Source organism: Alosa pseudoharengus, unplaced genomic scaffold (assembly GCF_046254945.1).
Source record: "Alosa pseudoharengus isolate Yale_2024_CS ecotype anadromous, Long Island Sound unplaced genomic scaffold, YU_APseudo_1.1 YU_APseudo_1.1_scf_19, whole genome shotgun sequence".
In the NCBI taxonomy this organism is placed as follows: Eukaryota; Metazoa; Chordata; class Actinopteri; order Clupeiformes; family Clupeidae; genus Alosa; species Alosa pseudoharengus.
In genome coordinates this window covers 29,873,751-29,891,805 of record NW_027468657.1, presented here as the reverse complement: position 1 = coordinate 29,891,805, position 18,055 = coordinate 29,873,751, and the positions used below count along the sequence as shown (strand labels likewise).

The 18,055-nt window shown below is 42.6% G+C and overlaps 2 protein-coding genes across 3 annotated transcripts; both read left to right on the top strand.

Annotated features, from left to right (window-relative positions):
• The first annotated feature begins 147 nt into the window (after positions 1–147).
• On the top strand, positions 148–5,572 carry LOC143132627 (zinc-binding protein A33-like). Its single transcript, XM_076292279.1, has 6 exons — positions 148–663; positions 1,649–1,744; positions 2,061–2,294; positions 2,441–2,463; positions 2,648–2,763; positions 3,573–5,572. The coding sequence occupies exons 1-6, from the start codon at positions 157–159 to the stop codon at positions 4,121–4,123; spliced, it is 1,527 nt and encodes a 508-aa protein (XP_076148394.1). The 5' UTR covers positions 148–156; the 3' UTR covers positions 4,124–5,572.
• Positions 5,573–5,723: 151 nt separating this feature from the next.
• Positions 5,724–17,775, top strand: LOC143132629 (calcium-binding protein 2-like). Of its 2 annotated transcripts, none has more exons than XM_076292283.1 (7): positions 5,724–5,990; positions 10,580–10,867; positions 16,681–16,711; positions 16,809–16,943; positions 17,030–17,139; positions 17,248–17,395; positions 17,525–17,775. In XM_076292283.1, the coding sequence occupies exons 1-7, from the start codon at positions 5,976–5,978 to the stop codon at positions 17,548–17,550; spliced, it is 753 nt and encodes a 250-aa protein (XP_076148398.1). In that variant the 5' UTR covers positions 5,724–5,975; the 3' UTR covers positions 17,551–17,775. The 2 variants fall into 2 exon arrangements, with proteins under 2 accessions (XP_076148398.1, XP_076148396.1); XM_076292281.1 differs by having other exon boundaries at positions 5,724–9,168.
• Positions 17,776–18,055: the final 280 nt, after the last annotated feature.

Here is an 18,055-nt window from a genome sequence, read left to right as displayed (position 1 = left end):
GTAGGCCTATCTTACTCGCCGTGGTCATGTTGACGCACGCCCTCCTTCTGTCAGAGATAGTGGCACGAACTCCGCCCCAGGAGGCGGTCTGAAAGTCATGCTAGCAAGCTTGTAGTAATATTTATCACTGTCAGTATACACGTTTCTCAGACGAATATGGATACGGACTTGGAGGGCGCTGCGCTAGAGGAGCTTCATAAAGAACTTACCTGTCCCGTATGCCTTGACTTGTTCCGCGAGCCGGTTATCCTAGAGTGCGGTCATCACTTTTGTCGTGCTTGTATTGGTAGGTGTTGGGAGGCAAAGTCTGAAGACGAATCGACTTGCCCTCAGTGCCGTAAGACATGCTCCAAAAGACTGAGACCAAATTCACTTCTTTGTAACGTTGTGGACAGTGTGCGCCGCGCGAGAGCAATGGACGACGCGCGGCCGAAGGACCCCCAACCAGCACAGAGGAGTCAATCACCGGAGGCGTCCACCTCCAGTTGTAGCGGTGAGGACTCCGAAACCAAAATTGAACCTGACATGTGTCTTGAACACGAGGAGAAATTAAAGCTCTACTGTGAAGATGACCAGGTGGCAATCTGTCTTGTTTGCGGGATGTCCCGGGACCACAAGACTCACAACGTAATTCCCATCAACGAGGCTTTTGAAAATTACAAGGTAAGAGGTAGGCTAACTGAAATAACCCTGCACAATTTCTCCTGCATGATGCATCACTAAAAAATTGACACACATTTTATATAGGGAGGATGACATAATAAATACCGACTCGGAACTTAGCAAACTTTTAACCATAGCCTATGTCTGGACCCTAAACATATCCAAAGTAGCCTATGCTACTCAGGTGAGAGACCTTTCATGGGCGTAGCATGAAATAAGAGGTGAATATACAAATCACAAAATCACCTTCAGTGGAGAGCACACACTTTTAAAACAAATGTGTTGAAAACAACACAACTTATGTTGTTTTTAACACATCTCTGTGACCAGATAGGGACAACACAGTTTTTTTTTTTCATTTGTTACACAACATGTGTTGAAAATAACACAACTTGTGTTGAAACCGCTTACCTTGTTTTGTTTTTTTTACACATCTCAGTGTCCAGATAGGGACAACACATTCGTTTTAAGAGTGCAACAAATTCTCTTCAAAAAAGTTTTCAAACAAAGTTAAACCACTAATTGGAATAGGCTATGCTACCTGATGTGTCACTTTCAGGGGGTAGCCTACATGGAGGAATTTAGTGAGTGTGTGACACTGATCAGTTTCAAAAGATTTTCACCTCTATCACAAGGCCAGTGGATGTTGGATATATAATATAAACCGTTGGTTGCAAACAAGAGGCTATCACATTAAACTGTTTTTCAAACCACAATTGGATCTGAGCAGTCATCACGCAAATCTTGTTACATTTTATTGGATAAAGTCAGTTACTCTGTTCATTGGACTGCTGCCCAGTATGTAGGCTACGCCAACCTGACAGTCTAGGTCATTGGCTCCCTTTCTGAAGCAGTCTTGTGGCCCACTGAAGCAACTTAAATATTACTCTTTTAGTTGAAATTCCAGTTCTAGAGAATGATTTACGAGTTTGTTAATACAGGCTCTTAGATGATAACTTGTCTTCTGTGTGTCTTAATGTGTTAGGAAAAGCTGTGTCTTGCGCTTGAACGAGTCGGGGAACAGAGGAAGGAGGCCGCTGCTTATCAATTCCAGACAAATGACACCATCTTGCTCCTCAAGGTAGGACCAGAACTGTCTTCAGGGAGTGTTTTTGGGAACCAGAATGTCTGGTTGTTGGATAAGTGTGACATTCTCTGAGCTAATTTTAACCTTAATGGCAGTCCCACGCTGCCTGTCATGCTGCAATGGCAAAAGCCTGGCGCTTACTCTATTTTACAGCTGACTTGAAGTAAACAAAACCCCACCCTATGTTTTCAAACAAAATACACAGACCGTATTGGCAACATCTAATGACACTTTTGTGAGTCAGGCCTCATAAACAAACATTTCAAATGCTTGTACAATTATGGTAATTAATTATTAGTCTTCTCCCCAGGAACGAGCTGGGGAACTGGATCACCAGATCAGCACTGAGTTCCAGGAACTTCGTGACTTCCTGTCACGACAGGAAGAGGAAATGAAAGCGCGACTCAGACAAGCCAAAGAGCAGAAACTGGGGCAGCTGAATGACTTGCTCACCCAAACCACTGAGCAGATGAGTGAACTGGAGCTCGCTGCCATAACAATACACACCAAACTCAACGAGAAAGATAACCCCAAACTGCTTACAGTAAGGCAAACACAATGAATAGAGAGAACGCTAGAGACATAACAGGAATAGAGGGTAGTGAATTTAGGTGAAGAAAGGTAGACATTAGTTCAAATTAAAAACACAAAGATTGACCTTTGACTTATCTATTTTGGTTTTCTTTTCAGGGAGTTAAATGTTTCATTGAGAGGTGAGTACAGACATGCAGGATCTGAACTTGCCTGCCTGAGCTGCTGCAATGCTGCACAGTAATGAAGGAACACCAACATGTACCCACATGCTCACACATACTGCATATAGGCCAGTTACTCACCACATGTTGCAGTGACCATATAAAGTTGCTTACTCGGGATTCTGTTGTTCCTTGTGATGAGTGCGGAGTGTGTGTTTGAGAAGCCTCAGGGTGTGTGTGCAGAGCTGCCAGAGGGGGAATTTGTAGGCCCACTGCAGTATCGAGTCTGGAAGAAAATGAACTCAGCCTTGAAGCCAGGTAAACACAGACACACACACTCACACATACACACACACACACACTCTTTCTCTCTCTCTCTCTATCTCTCTCTCACACACAAACACACCCACAGTCAGAGGTCAGCGAGAGAGACAGAGACACACACACACAGTCTCTGACACGTACGTGCAAAAGTCGGTGTCAGATGGGCGTTCTCCTTAACAAATCATAGCTGGGATAGTGTGCAGTGTACAGGGTTCCCACTCTTAAGTCAAATGTAAAATTCCATGACTTTTCCCTGACTTCACCGTACAAAAAAACTGAATTTCCATGACTTACTATACAATGAATAGTACAATATACCAACCAATGATTTCAGAGCACCCATATAGCAGTCAAGAGTATTGTAATGTATTTTGGCAAGTACATTTTAAACTGCTACAGCAAAATTCCCTCATATTCCATGACTTTGCCCCCAAAATGATAAAATTCCCTGACTTTTCATGTCTGGAATAGACTTTCGAAAATTCCATGATATTCCAGTAATTCCATGAGTGTAGTACAGAATTTCTGTATCCTGAAATAATCTACTCCAGTACAGTATATGCATTATTACATATGATTGTTTCAGTATGCATATTACTGCAAATTATGAAATGAAAAATGTTCAGCTCATGTGTCATTTTTAATACATCACTTTTTAGAGTGTACAAACTCTACACAGATATACATGAACTCATGCCACTCTCAGAACGTTGATAAATCCAATATTTTTAAGGCAATCACATCTAATTTAATGTATGGGTTTGAATTTTGATATAATCTTCCTCCCCCGCCCTTTTCCTCAGTGGTGGAGCCAGTGGTCTTGGACCCCTCCACTGCCTACCCCCGTCTCCATGTCTCCCCGTGTGGACGGAGCGTGAGAGTTGGGGAGATCCAATCAGGTCTGCCGAACAACCCTGAGCGCTTCACCCTCTACAACATCGTGCTGGGCACGGAGCCCTTCACCGAGGGCCGCCACTACTGGGAGGTGGAGGTGGGGGCCAAGACGGCCTGGGGTCTGGGCGTGGCCGCTGCCTCGGTCAACCGCAAGGAGGAGATCAGCTTGTGCCCGGAGGACGGCTTCTGGACGCTGGTGCTGAGCAACGGCAGCGAGTACGAGGCGTGCACCAGCGCCGAGGATTGCCCACTGAACCCCAGTCGCCAGCCCGACTGCGTTGGCATCTACCTGGACTACGACCGTGGCCTGGTGGCCTTTTACGATGCAGGAGATATGAGTCACCTGTTTACGTTCAGTGATGCACACTTTACTGAGCCAGTCTACCCCTACTTCAACCCCTGGCCCATTATCAACGGCCGCAACCGGGAACCTCTCACCATACGCACACCTCTGTTCTAGTGGGCTGTTGAGTAGAACCCCTCACCATATGCACACCTCTGTTCTAGTGAGCTCTTGGGTGGAACCTCTCACCATACGCACACCTCTGTTCTAGTGGGCTGTTGAGTAGAACCCCTCACCATATGCACACCTCTGTTCTAGTGAGCTCTTGGGTGGAACCTCTCACCATATGCACACATCTGTTCTAGTGAGCTGTCGCTAAGGCAGCTGAGTAGTTAAACCATGGCAACCCAAGGAACATAGAGTATATCCAACATATAACTGAAAAAACTGGTGTAACTCACATTAACTCTACATGTAGGCTGCATAGCCCTACTACCAATATGGTGTAGTATATGGCCACAGGAATGAGAGGTGATTTTCTCTTGATGAAAAATGGTCTCAAATATAGATCAGGTTGTCACCACTTGTCCACCAGGTGCCAGACACTGATATATGAAGATATAGCAATGCACAATACTAACACATTTGACTCTTTTTTTGTGTGTTTGTGACTAATATTTGTCATCTGCAGATCCAGATTAGTGTTAGGTGCTGGGAGATGATGCTGGGAGAGGCGGCTAAGAATTATAAAGATAAGTTTGATCTTCTCTTCCACTAGCACTGCTCCACTAACCTGACTCTCGCCAGATGAATTTCGCTCCGCCTAGCTCCACTCACATCCATCTGGGACCGCTTCCGTTGAGAGTGATTTCGGCACGAGATTGTATGGTAGAGCCAATCAGGATGCAGGGCGGGAATTTCATAGATGTGACGTAGCGTAGAAGCGACTGTGAGACTGTTCTCAGCGTCACGGGTTGGCTTCGATGTGAGGTGTGAAGTAACACGTCAATAGATGACGGACAAGTGGCTTATCCAATCATATGCAAGGATTTTTGATAAGGCCCAGCCTTCTGAAGCACCACTCCAATGGATCGATCCCAGATGGATGAGTGGAGCTAGGCGGAACGAAATTCATCTGGCGAGAGTCAGGTTACTGCTCCACAACACCCAAATGAACTTGAAGTCAGTGTTTATTTCAGAAATGTATCTGATCATTGTGAAGCTCTTAAGACAGAGCAGACAAACTGGCTTGGAGACACAATTTGCAGGTAGATTAGGTACCTGTTTGTTCTCACTGGATTAACACTTCAGCAAGAATTTTGTGAAATGTTTTTTTTATAGATCTAACAACCTCTTGTGGCACTCCTCTGTGTGGGTCACATATGTTGGGAGGCACACAACACCCCCTGCATGCCGCGTTGATGACGCAATCACGCATCGCATGCACGGGACACAGACGCAGGGCTATATTTGGGCCCTTAGGTGGCTTGAATAGCCCTTAGAAACTCTGCCCTATGTGATCCACTAGATGGTGCCAAATATGTGGACTGTGTTGCTGGGGATTTAACCGGATCCCATCCCCGAGCTACCAGATATAAAATCAGAATAAACGTTTGCAAAAATCAAGTGATGCAGCAATGTTTACCAGAATTGAATTAATCATTGTCTCTAAAACGTTTTCGATGATGACTCCTCTAATCTGCCATCCCATGATCCTGTAATGTCACTTGTTCCGTTCCTTGGTATTCTTTCCTCTCGTCACCAAACTAATCAAACTCAAACTCAAGCCATACTCAAGCCTCTCTTTCTCATCTCTCTATCTCTCCCTTTCCCTCCTCTCCGTAATCTGTGTGTTGTGTGGGATTAGAAAGTAAATTGTTTTGAATATTAACTTCTAATCCTTGAGAGACAGGCTGCCGTAGTGTCTAGCTAAACACTTTCATCTCACGCAGGGCAAGATGAGGATACACACTCAGCGCTGTCTGTTACAGACGTGGGTACCGTCCCTATACCCCACACGAACACACAGATGGTAAAGCATAAGGTATCGCTGGTATGCACACAATACACACACAAACCCACACACACACACAGATGTACACACAGACGTTAAAACATACCACATCCCTGGTATGCACGCAACTCATGGATGCACACACGTTTACCTTTTTTATCCACAATCTAAATGGTTCCCTCAAGTGACGCATGATCGCTCACAGGGGACTATTAATTATCAATGACCACCGTCTACGTTACGCACTCCAATTTCTTTCTTATAGTGTCCAAGACTTATACTCTCTCTCCTCCCCTTCTTGCGCTCTCTCTCTCTCTCTCATTCTCCCTCTCTCTTTCAGGAGGTAATAAGATATCATTGTGAGGTGAACGACATGTAGTAACACAAGACCTCAGTCTTACATTACTGTTTTATCACCCGTCAACTCCAGCATCTCTCTCTCTCTCATTCTTCATCTGTCATTGTAATTTAATTCAGCCATGCATTTTCTGACATGACTTAATTCAGGTGTTGAGCATGTGAGCCTTAATTACATCTTTATACAACATTTATCCAACATTTTCAATGAGAGTACAAAGAGGCTTAAAGACTTGAAGAGTGAAGTCCGGGGGCACATTGATTGAGGTTTAACCTGTTGATCAAACAATATGGTAATGGTTATGGTTATTGTATTTAAAAGACGCTTTTGTCTAATGCGAACTAGAGCATTACCAATAACAATAGGCCACTTCCCTGACTCTTTGTGTTTTTATCATTCTCTTTCAGACTTTCTGTCTTCTCCTTTGTCCCTCTCTCTCTTTCTGTCTGAGTGTTCCTCTGATTCTCTCTCTTTCTCTCTCTCTATCTACTAGTCTGACTCTCTTTCTCCTTCCCTGTCCTTTAACCTCCGGGTCAGTCTGCCTTCTTTAAATACCCTCCTGTGTCTCTTATCTCTGCCTTTTTTTTTTCCAGAGACAGATCTCTTTCTTTGCCTCTGAACTACAGCCTCCACCTGTTAATATTTGATGAGTAGGAAGACGTTTTTGTCATTTGGCTGCCATTCTTCCATTCTAATGAACCATTTAAGCACATATCATAGGCCAATCAAAGGCTAACATCATCAGTGCACGACTCAGAGACGCTAGGCTATAAAAAAAAACCCTACTACAAAATGATATCGTGTTCTAATATTGGTTAATCAGAGTAACCTTTGGCTTGCTATCATAAATGACCATCTGTCTCAGTGCTGCAGAGTACTTCAGACATGCACTTAATCTCTGGATATTTATGTTTGCTTGTCATATACAGCAATAATGGAGGTAATGTGATTTTTTTAATAATATATGAATAAACACATAGGCCTAATATGACAGCACAAAGTAAACTATGAGCTCCTATTTCCCATAAATATAGGATTATTACAGTGCATGATGGCAAATGCAGTGTTCCTGAAATGCTCAGTTTTCACAGTGTACAAGGACAAATTTAGTGTTCTTGAAATGCTCGTTATCAAACAAAATCACAGTGAAATTGAGTTGAGCTGGAATTAGTAAAACTGGCAAATGCCAAAGGAGGAATGGGATTAGGTAATCATACATTTTCCAAAAAAACCCAAAAACATTCAGTTCCAATCAGTTGCCCAGAAGCACATTGTAATTAATATATCAAAGCTGTTAATCATGTGACTGCTGTTGTTTCATGCTCCCTGAGTTTAACATTTGACATTGACTCCTGTGTCAGAGGAGTGCCAGGGTAAAATGACCTGACAGTTCACCTCATGTGAACCCATAGACTGATGGCCATGAAACAACTTGACATTCATTTTAAATTTACCCCCATGAGTAATATAGCAGGTTTGAATGTGCTGCTTCATGCCCTTCTCGATGGAAGTGTCCTAATGTCAGTTTGAACTGCTGCCTGTCCATGTCAAGGTACCCCCTACAATTTGAATCACAACTGAAATCACAGATTAGTGAAGGGGGGTTGGGGGGACGTTTTTGGAGAGGTGATGCCAGGACTGAGAAAGAGATTTACTGTGGTATGGGGATAATGAAATAAGCTTAGAAATGACTTGTATGGGACACTCAGAATAACCCAGCGGATATTATCAAGAGTATTATTAAATCAGTTTTTTTGGACTACTGGATTGAGCCTCATTGCTAGCATGCCAAGTGAGGATGTGATATGTTAATACCTACTGACGTTTAAAATCTGAGGAGCAGATGTCTGGGTGTGCATTTGTGTGAACTTGTGAGTTTGACTGTGTGTATGTGTGCGTGTGTGCATGAATGTGTGTGTGAGTGTGTGTGCGTGCGTGTGTGTGTGTTTGTTTGTGTGTGTGTCTGTGTGTTGTGTCTGTGTGTGTGTGTGTGTTTGTCTGTGTGTCTGTCTGTGTGTGTGTGTGTCTTAGCTTACGAGACAGTTGTCTCCACATACATGGCCATTAAGGCATGTTTCAATCTGTAGTCATGTACTGTATTTCTGCATCAGGCATTCATTAAAAAAAAGCTGTTTTTGCTTCGCCACACATAATTAGTAGAATACCTGTCCTTTGCTTAAATCAACAAGTTCTGACCACAACTCCAGAGGAAGAGGAACAGAGGTGGAGAGAGGGACGTATAGAGTGTCACCTGTGGGAGAGGAAGATAGGGAGAGGAACCCTATACCTCAGCTGCTGATTCGTCTACAGGATAAAACACTCACGCATACATACACACACACCTGGGTGCACTGGCAAGAGGGGAGAGCGAGCGGCCAAAACAACCGGGCAGTTTACACAAACAGAAACCAGAGCGAAAGATAACAGAGTCGGCAGGTAAACGGAAAACGACATCAAGGAGAGCAACGGGAGCAATGGGCAGAGAGTTTAGGATGATGGAAAGGAGACCCGAGCAAAATCAAAGAAAGTCTTCAGATTTTTGAGATTTGATGTCTGTCTGATTTTGGGACCTTCAATGAGCAATAATTCAACCAAGTTTAACTTTCTCTAAAAGAGTTTAAAAAAAGCTAGAGTTTAATAGAGAAGGATAACAGATTTCAGCGGAGGGTAGAAAAGTTTGACAGCAGGACGAAAAAAGGGAGGGGGGTGGAGAGAGGTTAGCTTACAGAGAGGGAGAGGGAGCGTGCAAGAGAGCGTGGCAGGATGTTCATGCTTATTCGCGAAGGGAACGGCGGTGCAGGAGGCAGCGCATCAGGGATAAGCGCTCCGCAGGAGAAATCTGCTAAACAGGTGGGAGTGTCTGTGTGTGTGGCTGCCTGCCTGCGTGCATGTATGTGTTTGTGTTTGTAAAGAGTATGTCAAGAGCATATCAATGAGCTCAGCTACTGAGTGGATAATCACTGCATGGATCTAAACAGGTGGGTATTTTTCTCAAAATAGTTTTTGAGGACTCTCTCTGTGTGTGTGTGTGTGCTTGCTTGTGTGTACATTTTCCTTTGAGTATTTGGGATTTTTTGCATGTGGCATAAAAGGAGTTCATGAGAGGTAACTTGCTGAAATGAAAACAAACAGGTACTCGTCTGTGTGTGGAAGCATGTGAGAGAGAGAGGGAAGTAGATTAAACAGGTGCTTCATGTTTTAGGTAATTTCATATACCAATGTATACTGTTTTTATTCTTTCATGTTTCTAAATGAGTTTCTGAGGTGTCTGTTAATGTTTGAATATGCATGAATAGCTATTGTATATGTGCCTAAATTCAAATTACATGAGATTAGATCACACATTTGGTAAAAAGTTGCTGTGCAAATGAAAGTGCCAAGGCAGGACATCAACTTAAACTAGTCTAAATTTGTTATAAAGTACTTTTATCATGAGCATTGCAAAATCGGAAATCACATCATAGAATAACTGACCAGAATTAATATATTTCTCTAATCTGTTTATCATGTTTCAAGGTGTATTTCACAAAATAACACATAGAAACTATGGTTGCAGTGATGGATTCTTTATCATAAATGATGTGTAAATAACATTTAACACTAATCATGAAAGTTAATCATGTATTACTTGGATTCTAACAACAGTGACCAGGGGTTCTAACAACAGTGACCAGGAGTGATCAATCCTTGTTACACCAGCCATATTCATACCTAAAATTGAGGCTAGGATTTAGCCTATCAAATTTGATGTTTACAAGAATGTCCTTTGTTTTGCCTGGTTATGTCATCTTGACAAGATTAATTGTCTCTCTCTCTCCTTGCATCTGAGATGATCCAATAATTTTTGTGATGAAGCATCTTGAGAGGGCCTATGTTGTGATTACAGAGCAAGAATAGCTACAGCCATAATTCATAGCCACAGTATGTGAGGCCACCTGACAATGTGAGTCCCACCACTGGTATTTCAGTTAGATGTGAGCAGTAATCATTAAATAAACATTTTATAGAAATGTTTTTCTACACTTTATACAAATTATTAAAATACTCAGGACACCAGTTTGTAACTACAAAAAGGTTACAATACTCAAAACACCCGAAACAGGTGTTTTTTATTTTAACTATTGGTTGAATCATTTTTGGATCATTTTTTTTTTCCGTTGAGAACTCTGTTGAGAACCCAGCCGTCCTGTCTCTCTCTCTCTTTCTCTCTTGCACTCTCTCTTACTCTCTCTCTCTCACTCTCTCTCGCTGTCTCTCATAGGTTCAAGCCGCCATCAAGAGAAAGGTGGAGAAACAGAGAAGGCGGGAGAGTGAGAGCGCATCAGCCATTGAGGCATTCGTAAGTGGTGCCAGGACGCCAGAGAGAAGACTGAGCCAGTTCTTCCCTGTTGAGAGAGTGAGAGACGAAGAAGAGGAGGAAGAAGAAGTAGAAGACGTAGAAGAAGAAGAGGAAGAAGAGATCATGCAAAACGAGGGAGGACAAGCGGGGGATCAGGGGAAGCCTGACCAATCCGACCTGGTGCCTATTGTGGACTCCGTTTTTGGCCAGGTGAGCGTTTCATTCTAGGAAAGCACAATGTATAATCATAATAGATATGAATTCGCTCATGCTCATCATGTTATGGTGGACAGTTTTGATCAGTTATAACAGTGGTCACCTGTAAAAAATGTGTGCTTTATGTGAATAATGTGTAAATAAGGTATATTTTAATGAGCCTAAAGTGCAGTTCTCGAACTACATGCACTTTTTCCATGAAGCTTTATAAATGATATCAACAAGGAGCGTATGCTCATCCCTGGATGCTATTGATGTGTAGACCACAGCTTTGCAGGTGCAGATCAGGTTGATAAGGTTAGATACATGGCCCCAAAAACTATGCCTCCCCCAGGGATATTGACAGGGGTAGCTGGAGGCTGTTACATCATCACTAACTTGGCCAAAACTTCATTATGGGCTTGATCCTCCCTTAAGCAGATAAATCCTCTAGGCATCATTTTCATTTCCTAAAGCCTTAATGAAATGTTGTGAGGCGCTCATTATCTAACGCAATGGAAGTTCCTGGAGGTGTTTAACTATTTATACTCTTTGCTTCACACAATAGATCCTTCACACAAAACGCTCCTCCGCATTAAAACACAATACATCTGTCCAAGCCACCTGTGGACTCAGACGAAATGGCATAACTTAATGTCTTGGTTTGACTAACACTATTCAAGAGAATTATAAATACCATGTGAAATGTATCCGTTGTTGTGTCTTTTCACATCAAAGTCTTTCTCTTAGACAAACATTGTAGGGCCTCAATGAGGCAACCTTCTCAGTTTTTCCAACGATTGAGGGAATTAAACTATGTGCCTGCCCTGCCTCAGGGAGCTTAGACTCTGTGATACCCTGCATCATTAACCTTTAATCTGTAACTGATATCATGGGTAGACTTGCAAACCAGAGGGAAAGGAAGGTTAGAAAGACTTTTTGAAAAGGAAAAAGGAACTATGAAAGAAGAAAATGTCTAGATGTTTCTATATCAAACCAGAAAAACGTAGAATGGATTAATTCGATTTATTCTAGATCATTATTAATGGATAAAAATGAAACATACACAAACAAAGTCACATGCATTCATACACCTTTTGACACACATACAGACACATACACACACACATACATACACATACAGACACATACATATACACATACAGACACACACTCATACACATAGGTTACATACAGCTGTGAGAGGTCATATAACATTGAAGACATTGAAGAGAGGCGATGTCAAAGATCAATGCATGGGTTGAAGTTAAAGGCCTCGTGCGACTCATCCCCCTGTGCTAGACATACTCAGATCTCAGTCCCAGATCGGATGTCACTGGGTGTAGCGTTGCCGCGCGAGAGCAGGCTAATCTTACATCAAGCCTGAATCATCAGAGATTAAAAAACTGATAGCTCAACCCACAAGGGTTCCCAGCAGAAACCCCATCACGTACACTTATGGTGGATGAGTTCTCCTCCCCATCATTTATTCAGCAGGCTAAACAGGCACGCCAAAGCAAGCGGCTAAAGTGAGCCCATGTTAGAATTAAATGTCAGGTAAACAAATTCTGCAGACCAGGAAAACATTTTTAAACTTGATCACCCAAATAAGCCATTACTGCTTAATTTATGTGATAGAATCCTCATTCCATTCCTTAGAATGAATGTATGCATTTCAATACCATGTTTTAAAATGATAGAGTGAAGGGAGCTGCTGGTACATCAGCAATGACTTGAGAGACCATCAAATCAACAATGTTGTCCCTTTTTTATAAAATTACCAGAGGCCATCACCTCAAATATCAAAATAATGTTACTGTCAGATATGTATGACTCTTCATGTTTTGAACAACATTCACAACAGTCACAGGTTTTTGGTTACAATAATTGAGGTTACTAATGTAATATTGTGAATAATATAAGTATTGATGCATTAATTTACTGGATCTCTTGACCTTATTCAACCTCAACTTGTTATTGTAAACATGAGGCATAGTAGGATCTTTTTTTTACCTGCTGTGTTGAACTGCTAGAGGATCATTACGTAATAGATGCTTGGGTCTAAAAATGTTGTTTGCCTGCAGAGTGAGTGAGTCGTTCATCTCTCTCATAGTGCCACCTGCTGTCCATCTGTGGCTATCTCTGGCACCTCCTGCCTTCCTTTCTTCCTGCTGTCTCTCTCTATCCTGTCTGGTTCTTTTTCAAAGTGTATGTTCTTGTCATACTCCATTTTACTAAATATGATGGCTGTTTATATTACAGGCAGTATGGTCAAACTTTACTTAAGTGTTTTTTTTTTTTTTGCCAGGTTTAAGCAAACGTATCAACACACACACACACACACACACACACACACCCTGAGTCACCAATCTAAACAACCCAAAACAAAAGCAGACTATGTCTGATTACTACTGTGGCAGAGCTGGCAAGGCGAGAGCTTAGATAACAGCTGGTCATCTCTCTGATCCTCAAAATGCATCCCACAATTCCATTTGGTTCCAAGGGTGAGCTCTCTGACATATTTTGTTTTTGTTTTGAGCTTAGCTAGGGTGAAAGAAACATAAACACAGATGACCAGGTTACAGAAAATGCATGTATATGTACAGACATATGTAAAACATGTGAAGCTGACAACACACTCAATTTCATTTAAATTCATTTCAATTTCTGTTCTGCTCTGAGAGTTATATCATAGGCCATGTGTGTGTGTGTGGGGGGGGGGGGGGGGGGGGGGGGTGTGTGGGTGTGTATGTGCATGTGTGTGTGTGTGTGTGTGTGTGTGTGAGGGAGAGAGAGAGAGAGTACATTTCTGTCAGTAAGTGTTGGCTTCTCTGTGTGCGTCTGTGTACGTGTGTGGATTACTGTGGATTACAGACATGCTGGGCAGGTTATACGGAATAAACCAGTAGCATAACAGTAGACCTGGACCAAGGTCTACACACACACACACACACACAATAGTCACTTACACACATATGCAACTAGTCCCCTCTTACTCTCTCTCTCTCCCTCCCTCTCCGTCTCTCTCCCTCTTTCTATCTCCCTCATCTCCCTTCCCTCCCTTTCTTGGCACTCCCCTTCATGCTTTTCTCTCCCTTCTTTTTACACTTCTGTTTCAATCTCCTTATCTCCCCCTCTCCACCCCCTCCCTCCACCTCTTTAATCTGAGATGTGAGGATTAAAAAAGCCTCTCGTTTTCTCCTTTAATTCTCTCTCCCTCTCTTTTTCCCCACGCTCTTACCCACAGCTATTTCACCCATCTTGTGAAAGCAGTAATTTCCAATAACCCTCGAGTAACACAACAAGAGAATGAGATAGAGAGAGAGAGAGAGAAAGAGAGTGAGAGAGAGAGATTATTCAGTGGGGCAAAAGAAGAGAGAGTTGAATAAGTGGAGAGGACGATGAAGAGTGACTGTGAAAGCTGTTGTGCAGTGAGGCATCGTGTCAGGATAAATACATTTGATATGTCGAAAAATAGGTCACATGTCTGTAATTAGGGGATTGATTGGTGGCGTGGCGTGGCGGAGTCGGGACATTTTCGGTCAATAGAGGTTTGTATGGTTACTTTGGTCTGTTAGTGGTCAATAGATGAGTGTGTGTGAGCTTCATTAGCGCTGGACTACGAGGTCTTTGCTCAGTTCAGAGGCTAGATCTTGAGGCTGCCAGTGTATTTGGTCTTTGAGTTTGGCATAGTTTTTGAGTCTTTGAATTTGCCATAGAACAAAATTAAGACAAATTGAGACAGCGGCAAAGTGCAGGGAGGAGTTACCTCTAGGATTTGTGGCATGGGTAACTGCACAAAACCTTCAATGAAAGACAACATTCTCAAGAAGGTAAGGAACAATTCATATATAACATTTATATGGTAAACTGTATGATTCAGTATGTGATTAGGCAGGTGGTATACAACCTGCAAAGGCACACAAAATACTGAACTACTGTATATATTGGAACTTTATGAATTGGAATTGGAACTTGGTACTGCAGTAAGGAATGTACACCTGTTAATGTACATGCAGGCATGTATGCGACTATGCGTGTGTGTTTGACTGTTTGTCATTCTATCTGTGTGTCTTTATGCCTTTTCACATTTATACACATTTATGAATTCTTGGATTTGGCAGCATTGGAGGCAACACACAAGACAAGGCAATACAGTTTCTCCATGTAACAGTCTGTCTGGCCTTGTCTTTGACTTTCATCTTTTGCTGTTAGCAGTGTATGAGAAGGAGCGGTCAGCTTTTTCACTAGTGTTGGTGAGCTGGGTGTGACTGGTTGTTGTGTGTTGATGTGCGTACTGCTGCTCCCGTGCCGAAAGGGGTCGGTGGAAGGGAGCAGGTCCAGCAGTGGGCCACACCCCCAGGGCCAGGAGCCCCTGTGTGCTCTGGTGCAAAACTGCACAATGCTCCACAACATCGTAGGACCAGCATGCATCTTCCTCAGGCAGGGATTCGCCCAGGCCCAGCTCGTATGTAAACAGCCATAGAAACGCCACGTACACTCCTGCAGACAAACACACGCAAATACACACACACACACACACACGATCAATCATAGTTTTCAATCTCATACATCTCATAGCTCTCTCGTTCTCTCTCTATCTGTCTATATCTCTCTTTCTCTCTCTCAAACACACACACACACAAACAAACAAAGAAACACTGTTTGTCCCCTGTCATCATCTCATGTAAAAGGAACAACCATGACATTATCTCATCATCATCACGTCAACCATCATGTCATCTATTAGTGGAGTCCCCTGAATAATGTTTTCCCCTGAATAAATGAGTCAGGAAAGGTTCCTGGATGATCAAGCAAAAGAACTGAATCACTAAGAAATGTATCTGGAGATTTTGGAGACTAAACGCCTCAGGAAAGGACATTTATCACCGCAATCTTCTGCATTCACATGTTTGTCTGTGTGTTTTTAACTCAATGGTCCTTTAAAAGTCATCAGTGCAATCCTCATAATGCCTGTTGTTTTTCCAGTCATGCTTTGTTGAATGGACATAGGTAAAATGATCTGTTCAATGTGTTTGTCATTCTCTTCACTGTGACCATGCTCCTCCAGGGGTCTGTCAATATGATTGTGTCAACTAAATGCTGTATATTTGTCAGACAGTTTCAGAATTTGACTCATACGGATCAGTTAAAGTTCCACTCCAGCTAAATAATACTTATAATACTGTTAAAGCTCTGCTACCTTTGGTTATATAAAACCATAAGTCAACAAAGTTTACTAATGAAAGCCCTGTTCTGTGATATCACTGGACAATCAGAGGTGGGTCTCAGCATTTGGTGCTCCTGCGCCCTTTATTACAATAGCAAAATACAATTTAGCAAATATTTATTTTGAAAATATACAGTGTGAACTGTGTGACCTGTGTTACCACATACTGTGAACGAATTCAGTAGAAGATGGACAAATGGGCACAGAGACGGCAGAGTGAATTCCTCAGAGGCAAACGGTTTGGAATGAGCATCACTGGGTCATGCCCTTCCACAAGCTTTGCTTGCAATATTCCCAAATCTGGGATTATCTAGTATGTTACACTTTATGACTGTGTGTGGAGTATACCGTGGCGTTTGCCATGATGATGATGGTGGTTTGAGATTATGAGATTGGCTGAGCCCACCTTCCGTGCCCCTGCTCCCAAGGCCTCCGTGTTGTATATGAAATTGGAATGAGCTCACTAGAGTGGAACTTTAACTTAGGGACGGAGAGAAAGAGATCGAGCAAAAGAGATAGATGTGTGTTTTATTAAAAGGAGACAAGGAACGTAGTGTATAGCTAATCCTTTTGCTCTGTCTTTTTTCATTCTCTGAAGGACAGAGACTTACGGCCAGAGGAAATTGAAGGTAAGACACAACAGCTCCTCTCTCGCTCTCATTTCCTTTTTGTCCTTGAATCAACAAGCCTCACTGTACTGTCCATGTGTGTGTGTACTGTGTTTAGAACTAAGGGAGGCCTTCACAGAGTTTGATAAGAACAAGACCGGCTTCGTCAACTGTAAGGACCTGGGAGAGTGCATGAGGACCATGGGGTACATGCCCACCGAAATGGAACTCATTGAGCTCAGCCAGCAGATCTGTGAGTGACATCATCTTTACGAGACACAAAACATTGCTCGTTTAACCTGCACTTTGACAGGGCTTGACTTATGTTTGATTGTGCAGCTGGAGGTAAGATCGACTTTGAGGACTTTGTGGAGCTCATGGGGCCTAAGATGCTGGCTGAGACGGCAGATATGATAGGGGTGAAGGAGCTCAGAGATGCCTTTAAAGAGGTAATGCACACACACACACACACACACACACACACAACTTACAGCTTTAGGCCTGTAGAAGCTTGCATGCATTTGTACAATATATGCTGACCATTGCTCTCACTTCAGTTTGACTCCAATGGTGATGGAATGATCAGCCTGACTGAGCTCAGAGAGGCCATGAAGAAGCTGATGGGCGAAACACTGAGCCCGCGAGACATCGATGATATCCTACGAGACGGCGATCTGAACGGAGACGGACTTGTGGACTTTGAGGGTATGCAGAGCAGGGAAACCCGTAGACACTCATTTTGTATTATACCGCCGCCACGGTGCCTCTCTTTCAGTGCATGACAAAAAGTGTGTTTATGACTCCCCCCCTCCCCCCCCCTCTTTCTGATTTCAGAATTTGTCCGGATGATGTCTCGTTGACTGTATCAGTCTGTATCAATATATTCTTTATAACCATCTCTGATGGAACATGTCTTAATCACTGGACAGAGAAGTATCTCTCCTGGTTCTTTGGTGTCAGCATCAGCAATAAACCAAGCTTTAACTCTGGAAGAAATGGAGGGAATGTCATGATGTGTCGGACTGTTATGTCATCCTTGATAAGTGTTTGGCATACTGTAAATAAAGAATGCTGCTTGTAATTTATATCCCGTTGCCATGTGATTAGTCAATTAGAATAATACTGAAAGAATATTCAGCAACACCAAGCTGTATCAGTGCTACTAAAAACCATGCTGTAAAACTGACTTCTCAACCTTTTCATTTGCACAGACATCACAGACCAGGTCACCTTCATTTGATTATGCCAAATCCAGTTACGTGACATTTAATTCCATTTGATTTATTCAATCATGAACTGTTGTACTATTATTAGAAATGTCCACATGAGACATTGTATTTGACCTTTTCTTCAGGTTTCTCCTTA